Genomic DNA, 10,922 nt, shown 5'->3' on the forward strand with positions numbered 1-10,922 from the left:
CCCAGCTCGGTGCTGAACAAAGGGCGCTGGGCCGGGGTCATCCCCCGGCGGGGGCTGCGCACCCCCTCTGCCCCCTCCCCAAATTCCCTCCCGGGGCAGCAGGGGCTGGGGCAGGAGCCCTGGGGCTCCTGGGGCTCCGTGCTTTCCTTCCTAAGGAAAAGAACCGTCCTCCTCCAGACACCCATGGCCAAAACTGAGATTCTACCTCCCAAATTCTGGGTATCCAAGGATTGCTCCCAGACAAAAGCTGTCATGAGAGACAGGTCTGGCTGCCCTCACCCATGGTGGCCACCTCTCATCTTCTCCCAAAACACCCGGACTTTGTGCTTTTCTTTCATGTGGAAAAACCCCATCCTTCTCAGCTGTTGCTATGAGCCAGCCCACTGCTGGGCTGGGGCAGCGAGATGCCGATCAGCCCCGGACCCTGCCGTGGATGGAATTTCCCCGGGACACAGACTCGCAGGGTGGGTTGATGGGCGGCTCAGAAGCTTAAGCTGCATCCCCCCGGGGCTGCGCCTGGCTCCAAACTGCCTTTCCCTGTTCGGGAAAATTCCCTCTTACTCGGTTGTTCACTGGTTCTTTGTTGTATCTCCCAGTAGTTCTTGTTGAATTGTATCCTCCCCCTGGCTTGTAACTCATTGGTTGTTTTTCCCTTTCCCCGCAGTTTTCAAACCCCCTCTAAAACTGAGGGAAAAGCCTCTCGGCGGGATCCCAGATTAAGATCATTGCCATGTTCTGGTTGCTAAACTTCTGATAATAAACCTGTGGGAAGCCAGACCAGAACCCTCTCTCTCTTCCTTTATCTCCGAACTAACGTGAGCCGATATCATCAGCTCCTGCTGTGTCTCCTCTGCAAAGAAGCCAGCGAGCTCAGCCAGCAGCACTTTTCCTGATGCCAAAGTCGCTTCTGCGATGCACAGAAGTAATGCAGCTGGACTCTCTCTGACCAAGGGCATGCCAGAGCTCGTGCAGCGAGCACAGAACTGCGTTACTCGACAAGGTGCCCATGGCCAAAACTGGGATTCCACCTCCCAAATTCCCAATATCCAAGGGCTGCTCCCAGACAAACCTGCCAGGACAGACAGATGTGGCTGGCCTTGGCCTCTGGTGGCTGTGTCTCATCTGCCCCTGAAATCCTGGGGCTCAGTGCTGCCCTTCCTCTGGAGACCACTGTGACCCTGCGTGGCCTCGTGGAACCCAGGGGCTGTTGTGACCCTGCAGGGCTGGTGGCACCAAGGGGACCATTGTGACCCTGTGGCATTCCATGGAACAAAGGGGCCACTGTGGCACTGCTGGCCCCAAAGAACCGAGGGGCCTTTGTGACCCTGCAGGGCCCACGGAACCAAGGGACCATGGAACAGCTCTGGCTGCCTTGGGCTCCTGGGGCCGCCTGGCAGCTCCAGCTGACCTTGGCATGGCGAGAGCTGCTTCTCACCTGCCCTGGAGCACTGGGGCTCCGTGCTTTCCTTCCTGTGTGTTTTGGTTTGGCATGGCCTGGGTTTTGGTAGCGGGGGAGCAGGCGGATGCCTGCAGGAGGCTGTGATCCAGGGGCAGAGCCACTGCAGAGGGGCCCTGCTCCCAGGCTGGAGCAGCCTGGCCTTGAAGAACTGACCCCATGGAAGAGTGACCCACACCGCAGCAGTTTTGGGAGGACTGCTGCTCGTCAGATTGGACCCCCGTCAGAGACGCTCACGGAGAACTGTCTCCCGTGGGAAGGGACCCCACGGTCTCTCAGGGGAACAACTCCTCTCCCTGAGCAGCGGGAGAAGCCACAGGAGATGAACTGACCACAATCCCCATTCCCTGTCTCCTGCGCCATCGGTGGGAAGGATGGAGGGGAGGGGGAAGGTGTTTTGAAAGCTCTTCTTTCACTTCTCATTATCCTGCTCTGATTTTGTTATGAATAAATTCACTTGATATCTGTAAGTTGAGCCTGTTTTGCCCGGGACAGTGTTGGATGAGGGATCTCTCCTGGTCCTTGTCTCAACCCATGAACCCTTTGTTATATTTTCTCTCTCCTGTCCAGCTGTGGACAGGAGTGAGAGAGCAGCTTTGGTGGGTGCCTGGAGTCCAGGCAGCATCAATGCACTACAGACCTGAACAAAAACTCCCTGGGCAATGATTCCCCTGGGATCTAAAGCCCCCACCCCTCACACGACAGCCCCGTCCCACAGAAATGTCAGCCACTGAGCCTCTCACTCTCCACGGCTTCACTGCTTTGGTGCCCAGTGGTTGCCACGGGGCCACCATGGCCCCTCTGAGCTGGGTTTGGGTGGGGTTTTGGTGGGTCTGCAGTCCCTGTTGTCATGTGGTTGTTCCAGTTCACAGACCATGATCTCTGGGCTGGCCACTCTGGGGATTTATTTTAGGTCACATTTAAGCTGCAGCTTTGTCCATTCTATTATTCATGTTCAGGTTGGCAGCTCCAGGACTCGCTGTGATCCACCTGTGACTCACATGCCAGGGCCATAAAATTCTGAAAAACTTCACTGATCAGCCCAGCAATTCCAGCCACTGCTGTCTACTTTTAAATAACACAAATCTGTCAACCCCTCCTGTGCTCACAAGACAGCCACAGAGCAGGACAGCAGTGCAGCAGCCAGAGCTGAGGACTCCCACAAGAACAGAAGGACAGCGTGGAAGGATAAACAGAGCAGCTCTGAAAGCACCGAGTGCTGCTGCTCCCTGGCCCTGCTGCTGTGCTGGGACTCAGCTTCTCTCCCCCTCTGCACACAGGCACTGCCCTGCCAGATTCAGATGAGGTTTCAAAGGAAGCATTTTTGACCAACAAGTTGCTGCAGGATCCTTTATTTTGCTAAAGTGCACAGAGGAGGTGATTCCTCATTTCCATTGTCTCTGGGTAAAATTCGAGGTGTAAGCAGTGAATTATAAATAGGATGAATGATCCCAGTAATGGGATGATGACGGGATAAATAAAGTTTCATTGTGCATAACATTATCACAAAATGAAAAAGGAAACCCTGCAGACACACAGCCACTATGAAAAACTTGAGCAGACAGGCTGGGCCTGCACTGAGTTACACTGCAGCTGTGGAGAACAAAACCGGCACTTTATTGCTGCTGAAAAAATCCAGTCATCATTTTCCTCAGGGTATCCCTGAGCTCCTGGTTCCTCAGGCTGTAGATGAGGGGCTTCAGGGCTGGAGGCGCCACCGAGTACAGAACTGGCAGTGCCAGGTCCAGGGATGGCGAGGAGATGGAGGGGGGCTTCAGGTTGGAAAAAATGCCAGTGCTGAGGAACAGAGAGAGCACGGCCAGGTGAGGGAGGCACGTGGAAAAGGCTTTGTGCCAGCCCTGCTCAGAGGGGATCCTCAGCACAGCCCTGAAGATCTGCACATAGGAGAAAACAATGAACACAAAACAGCCAAAGAGCAAACAGACACTGACAGCGATGAGCCCAAGTTCCCTGAGGTAGGATTTGGAGCAGGAGAGCTTGAGGATGTGTGGGATTTCACAGAAGAACTGGCCCAGGGCATTGCCCTGGCCCAGGGGCAGGGAAAATGTATTGGCCGTGTGCATGAGAGCATTGAGAAAGGCACTGGCCCAGGCAGCTGCTGCCATGTGGGCACAAGCTCTGCTGCCCAGGAGGGTCCCGTAGTGCAGGGCTTTGCAGATGGACACGTAGCGGTCGTAGCACATGATGGTGAGAAGGAAATACTCTGCTGAGAGGAAGAACAGAAAGAAAAACACCTGAGCAGCACATGCTGAGTAGGAGATGTGCCTGGTGCCCCAGAGGGAATTGTGCATGGCCTTGGGGACAGTGGTGCAGATGGAGCCCAGGTCGATGAGGGCCAGGCTGAGCAGGAAGAAGAACATGGGGCTGTGCAGGTGCTGGCCGCAGGCTCCGGCGCTGATGATGAGGCCGTTGCCCAGGAGGGCAGCCAGGGAGATGCCCAGGAAGAGGCAGAAGTGCAGGAGCTGCAGCTGCCGCCTGTCTGCCAATGCCAGCAGGAGGAAGGGGCTGATGGAGCTGCTGTTGGACATTGGCTGTGTCCGGGCATTGGGTTCTGCCACAGAGAAAAAGACAGTGAGGAGTTAGAGGAGATCTATAACCACAATCAAAGCCATTTCCTGTACACCCTCCCCTGGAACACACACAGACAGACACCCTTTTGTGTTTAAGAGTTCTGAGGTTTTTGTTTTTAATCTCCCCCCATATGTCTCCTGGTATTCTTGGATATCAGAAGCCCTCAGCATTTCTGCTGCTCTCAGGGAGAACAGAGCAACTTTTGCAAGGCAAGATGATGAGTGGAGACTCAGGGGAGGTGCTCTGTCATTCTGACCTGCTCAGAGTTTCTCTGTTTCACTTTTCTCAAATGCAGAATGTTCACCCTCCCATGTTTCCCTTAAAGATCACCAGGTGCTGCTGGGAGCAGATGGATCCACCACAGACCCCCAAATGTCCGTCCCTCTCTCAAGGTCCCAGCACCACATTCGTAGCCGAGGGCACCCCTGGCTCATTTCACCAACCCGACAGCATTTGCACACTTGTAGCATCTCTGCTTTTCTCCTCTCTCTGGGCCTTTCAGATAACACAAAGATGCTACAGGACACGTTTGCATCCTGGAGGAAACTCCCAGCTTGGAAGGAAGCCTCGGGGAGAGAGCCAATAGTCCCAGAGCTGGCACTGGATGAAGGGAGATTGAGCTGCTGCCCTGGCTGCACTGACAGCCCTGCCCACAGCCGGGCACTGGGGCCAGCGTCACCCTGAGCCAGCTGTGCCCCCTCCCAGAGCCCCCAGGGCCGGGCAGCTGCTCCCAGCCCTGTGCTCTGCAGAGGGAACTGGGCCCGGGGCTGCAGAGCTGCCCCACGGCTCTGCTGCAGCTCTGCCTGCCCAGGAGGGGCTTCACGCCTTGGAGCCCCGGCCCTGAGGGCAGAGGCTTGGCTGGGGGGCACAGGAGGGAGGGGGCTTCTTCAGAGGGAGGGGCTGCACTGGAGGGGATCCTGTGGGGATCTCTAAACTCTCCCTGACACATTGCTGGGTTTGTTTTCTCTCCTTCCCTGATCTCATCTCTGCTTCCTGGGGATTTTCCTCCTGGAGCTATTTCCCTGTGCCTGATCTGTCCCTGCAAGCACTCACAGACCCCAAATCTCTGTGCACTCTCCTTGGCCCTACAGAAACCTGCCTGTGTGCAGGGCACTGGCTGGGGGCGGGTTCTGTTTGCAGCTTGGAGAAAGGACAGCTCAGACTGAGCCTGATGGGTCCAGCCAAGGTGATGCTGGTGTTGTCCATGGGCACAGGAGTGGCTGAAAGCACAGGAGGGATCCCCTGTGCACCTGCTGATCACTAAAAGTAACAGTTCAGATGTCCCAGGGACCTGAAAAAATTCGTAATACCTTTAATATTTATCCTCCCTCCCCACCATTCTCCAGTGGTAGGAAACTGAAAACAAAGTCTCAGGAAATGTCCTCATTTCTATCAAAATCCTTGTATTGGAAATATTCTGGGAGTGATCAGAAACCCTCAGCCCGTCAGAGGCTCATGAGCATTTCACCTCCCCTGCACTCGAGATGCTCTGAGTTGTACTCACAGAATCCGTAGGCACGGGGATGTTGCAGCTTTAGGAGATCCCTCCAGGAGCTGCAGCTGCCGTGTCCTGCAGCCAGAGGCTTCCTGTGCCAGGGGCTGGGAGTGATTGTCCCACAGTCACTTCCCAGCCCCTTCCCAGCCCCGGCTGAGTTTAAGCCCTGTGTGCCTCTGTGCTGTGCCCGGGCTGGCTGCAGGCAGTGCCCCAGCCCTGCTGGGCTGTGCCCAGGAGCTGCTCCTGGCCAGAGCTGTCTCTCTGCAGCGCTGCCGCTTGCCAGGAGCTGCCTCTGTGCCAGGAGCCCAGCCCAGCTCAGCAGCACACACACAGCACAAGGACTGGAATGACCCTCTCGGGCCTTGGTGCTGAGGCCCTGAACATCAGTCCCTGACAGGGACTGGCACAAACCTCTCAAGGATTCCAGTCAGAATCGAACTTCAAAGTTTCTGGAAGTTTTCATGGGTCCCAGTGAGGGACACGACTGAGAAAGTGTCCCCAGGCTCCAGTCAGAGCAGAGAACTGGAGGCAGGGATGACGAGAGGGACAAAGAGAAGCCAAGTCTTGGTGCCCTGGGGCACAGTAGCATCTGTGCCACCAAGGGCTGGGAGGAGACACCTTGTCCTGAGGCCCTGGGACCTCCTGGCACAGCCCCAGCAAGGCTGGGCACTGTCAGCCCCTTGTCCTGCCCTCAGCATCCCCCCACATCCCAGTGGCCTCAGGGATCTGCTGGAAGGAGTCCCTGGGGAGCCTTGGTCAGGAATGGCCCTGGGGGCTCCTGAATGCTCCCAGGGACTGCAGGCTTTTCAAAGGACTTTGGCTTTGGCTTTTGCCTGGGAGTCTCTGAGAGCTTTGTGCAATCCTGGCCCCCAATTCTCTGCTCTAATGAGTCCCGGGAGATTCTTTGCCGGTAACAACACTCAGTGGGGCTCATTAATGCTTTGAGATACTCAAGGTTTTTAAGGTACTTTGGATTTTCCTTTCCACACTGAGTCTGTGAGAGCTTTTGTTCAATCCTGGCCTCCAATTCTCTCCTCCAAGGAGTTGTGAAAAATGAGGTTCACTTCTTGTAAAATTTTAAAGAAGTTTAATAAAAGGGACCATTAGGAGACAATAGCAAAAAGGGTGTTACGGCTGGGTGCTTTGGCAGAGCCAAAGGCACACCTTTACATCCAAAAGATCGTCTTTAAAAGTACATCTCTTATTGCATATTCATCACAATCATGCATGATTCATAAATCCTTTGGAGTTTCTGTGTATCATCCCATCAGCCTTATCTTCCTCCTTGGCTCCACTATGTCTCTGTTCTCTCCATAAATTCTTCTCTCTCTGGTTTCTGGTTTTCTTCTTCTCTGATAAGATACTCCAGGAATGTGAAGGCTTTCTCTGCCTATCTTTTCTAAATTGACTACATAAACAATAGACATTCTAGATCATGTATTACATTACAGAATCTAGGTAAAGTTTTTCTAACACTATGTAACATGCGAAAAGCCAACATCACAATACATTCATAACAATACCTCCCTTTTCTTTACCGATCATTTGGCTTGAGCTGTATCCCTTGTTTTCTAGCCTTTAATTGCTCTTTTTTTTCACAAATCAATCTTGCTTCTTCAAAGGGGTCTTTGATATCATTTTGTTTCTTTAACACCATGATCTTTTGTGCCGTTCCAGATGTGGCCAGTTTTGCTTCCACAGGCATTGATACTATTTGCATGCCTTGGACCACAGTAGATATTAATCGAATAAAATAGGGGATCAGGCACAGGAGAAATATCAAGCCTGCAGTGACACAGAAAAGGAAGAAGCCTCACTTCTTCCACCATTCTATTCCCAATACATTATCCCACCAGCTAAGTTTTAGTGCGGATTCCCACTTTTGGACCGGTACATGGGCTATTTTTCTGATATTTTTGGATATATCTAGGATGGCATCCCCATGGTCATCTATCTTCAAAAAACAGTCTGATGTATTATATTTTCTACAAACACCTCCTTCTTCAGCCAATGGATAGTCTAAAGCCAACTATTCTGATACACTGCAGCTCTTGTTTGGCTTTGTTGGCTAGCGAGTAATTCCAATGCCTGACCAGTTGGGTTCGTTATTATTTCTACAGCTGCTTGGAGTCTTATAATCTGATTCAGCATGCAAATTGGGGTTCGATACCCCCAACTCCCATCTTGTGCCCAGGTGGCTGGCCCATACGTTCCAATTATGTGCTGAGCAGGCAATCCCTCATCTCCCCATTTTTGAGATCCTCCAATCAATTCTCTTTTATTCCTTTTCAGATCCTCATACACTGGTATTCCTAGTTGATCTCCGTCGGGCTCGGGTAAAAGAAAGAATCCTGGGTGTATGATTCCCAGGGTACAGCTCCCTTTCCACCGAGAGGGGAGCTTTGCATATGCCCTTTTTCCACATATCCAAAATAGGCCATCTAGTGCCCTCCAGTGATCAAATTTTTGTTGATTTATATTTTCCCAAAATTTTGATATATATGGGATCCCAAAATAAGGATTTTTGTTTGTATCATTGTATTGAAAGGGTTTGACCCTATTACTGTACTTACAATTATTTTCCTTTGTTTTATCCTGAGTCCAATACAGAGCTGGTTTCTCGGGGACTGTAGTGGGTTGGGTTTGTAACTGGGCAGAAACACCAATTTAGTGTAGTGGTTTGGTCCAAAATACTCATTACTGTTTATCTTCTGTGAGATAAGAATTAGGAGAAATGCAAAGCAGGCACCAAACTTGAAAGAATATAAAGAAGTTTATTAACAGACGTAAAAGAAGGAAAAAAAATTACACCACCTTCAGAACTCTCCTCCTCCCCCCACCTTCCTCCCTTCTCCCACTGACAATGTGAAAAGACAACCCTTAAGATGTTCAGTCTGTTTACCACTTCCATAATAACCTTGTTCAGTCCATTTAGAAAGAGAAGTCTCTTCTTGCTCATGCTATGAAAACATTATCACAACGAGACAGCCGCCCACTTCCAAATATTGTTCAGTCCATTTAGGAAGAGGAGTCTCTCTGCTCGCATGTGAGTCCATTCCCCCGACTTGCAGCTTTTCCCACAACTGCTTTCGAGGGTCCACTCTTGAAGTTTTTTGGGGTATAATTTTAAGGTTGAGCCGTTCAGAAACAAAAACAGAGGCCCTACTCCTTCCCTGGGAGCAAAGGGTCTTCCTCATCTTCATCGTTAGGACTATCTCTGGGAGCATCTCTACGGACTGAGGTTTTCTCCTTTCCCGTTTGGAGCAAAAGTCCTCATCTGGTCCATCTCTCCCTGTCCAAACTTCTCATGAAATTACAGCTGCGTCAGCATCTGCCTATCTCAGCGCAGGTGCTTTTGCTTGCGAGCTGAACACTCCACCCCCCATATCTTCATGAAATTACAGCAGGATACTCTGATATATCATAGCTTCACAACAGAATTTCAGCTTTAAGCATCTCCTCTCTCTCTTCCCTCAGGTTTTCAGCTCTTCACAGCAATAAAAGGGTTAATCTCACCTCGGCCTTGCAGCTGGAATTTTTCTTATCGCAGTGGAGAGGGGGGAGAGCCGAGCCGCTCCGGCTGCCCACGGCAAGGCAGTGAGGGGGGTTCCACAGCTGGGACAGGTCCATCGGCTCCAGGATGGCCATGGGCCGGGCCCACTGGGCCCCACTCGGGGCCCGAAGCCACCTGTCCCAGCGCCGGAAATGAGAGAGAGCTTGGGGGGGAGTTTGTCTATTCTTAAGTGTGGATCACAGAGGTGGTCACAACTTTAAGTGGCTTAGAGAATTGTCCATATTCAAACTGGCCAGCTGATAGGTTCTATCAGTTCCCAGAGGAAACTGTAAGCACCCCTTAGCAAGGACATCCCTTCCGGGACTATGCTTGCTAACCTATGACAACGTGGCATTCCAGTGGTCCCCACACTGGATGCCCAACATGAGCTGTGTTGTGGGCAGCCTGTGCGGTTCCTGTTCCTTAAAGCTGTTCTGATTTCCCTTGTCAGCTGAGGGCATCAGTCACCTCTTCTGTTCCATGATGAACCTTTGAAAGCCAGTTTAAAATTTCAAACAGATGATTTAAATCTCTGAATAAGGTCGGATCCCCTTTCATTGAGATTTCTTTGTAAATACTCTGAAGTTCCTGTGTTCCTGCTCTGTTTTTAAATTTTGTTTTGTGCTTAATGTTTGCCAAAATATCATGAATTCTTCATTGGGAACTTTCATAAAGGTCAAGCTCCTCTAATGCCTGTCAGTATAGCACATGCCCATAGGTATATGCACAGGTGTGTAGGAAATACGACACATTTAGAGAATATGTGAAAAGCAATTGGGCTGATTTATGTGAGGGATTGGTTACGTGAAAAGGGACATATAGATTTGGGATATACAGATTCTTTGCAGCTTACTGATCTGAGAGGCTGGCTACGTGAGAACGGGCACATAGACCCTTGCAGCTAGCTGAGCAAGGTCTCATAAGACAATGCACCACACATCCTATGTAACAACTGAAGTTGCAGAATATTACATGTATCTTGCTCAATAACTGAACCACCATTGAGTCTTACTGCTGAGCTACGGGTTTATTTGCAGAGCCAGCAAGGTTAGGTTTTGGCAGTATAACAATAGACATCTGTGGTTAGAAGGCCAGGAAAAAAAGCAGAACTGCTGACCACAAAAGGGGAACTAAGGAGGAGTTTAGGATCAGCTTAGTAGATGTGAACCACTTAGAATGCGCCGTTACGAATATGCATGAAGCCTATTATTGTTAGTATATAAGGAGCACTGGTACAATCAATAAATCGGATTCCTGCTGATCACTCATACTGAGCGTCTGGGTTTCCCCTCTATCACGACAGATTTAGAAGATAAAAATATAGAATAACTTTTGCTGGAAGGGACCTCTGGAAATCATCTGAGCAAACACACTGCTCAAAGCAAGACCAGCGTCTGGGGCTTGCAAGGTGCCCTTGGGAGATCTGGACCTGTCTTTGGATGCCGTACAAGAAAACAAACATCCAAATGGACCTAGTTAAAAAGCGGAAGAAAACAAGCTATTAGAACCCCCTTCATACCTTACCTTTTCTGCCTGTCAGGTGCAGTAGTGATTCATGGAAAGGGTAGATCTAACAGGATGAGAACTATCTTAAGGAACAGCTCAGAATGAACAGATAAAAGGCCAAAATGTAGCCTGCCAGCCCCATCTCTTGGCAGTGGTTTTCATTTGGTTATTACAGTGACAGGGATGTCTCCTTCACAGCTCTTCGTATGTGTGGGTTCAGGGAAGAGCTTAGTGATGTTGGCTGAAATTCAGAGGAGTTAAGTTTAACTGCAGAGCTTGTGTCCTTGGGTCTTGGGGAGCCAAGTCTATATGTGAGAGAT

At 50.8% G+C, this 10,922-nt stretch overlaps 1 protein-coding gene across 1 annotated transcript; it reads right to left on the reverse strand.

Moving 5' to 3' along the window:
* Nucleotides 1-2,960: 2,960 nt before the first annotated feature.
* Nucleotides 2,961-5,659, reverse strand: LOC116449087 (olfactory receptor 14J1-like). Its single transcript, XM_032120246.1, has 2 exons — nt 5,553-5,659; nt 2,961-4,028 (listed from the first exon to the last, which is right to left on the reverse strand). Exon 2 carries the CDS (start codon nt 4,003-4,005, stop codon nt 3,073-3,075), a length of 933 nt encoding a protein of 310 aa, XP_031976137.1. The 5' UTR covers nt 4,006-4,028; nt 5,553-5,659; the 3' UTR covers nt 2,961-3,072.
* Between the last annotated feature and the right edge of the window lie 5,263 nt (nt 5,660-10,922).

This window comes from Corvus moneduloides, chromosome 10, assembly GCF_009650955.1.
Source record: "Corvus moneduloides isolate bCorMon1 chromosome 10, bCorMon1.pri, whole genome shotgun sequence".
In the NCBI taxonomy this organism is placed as follows: Eukaryota; Metazoa; Chordata; class Aves; order Passeriformes; family Corvidae; genus Corvus; species Corvus moneduloides.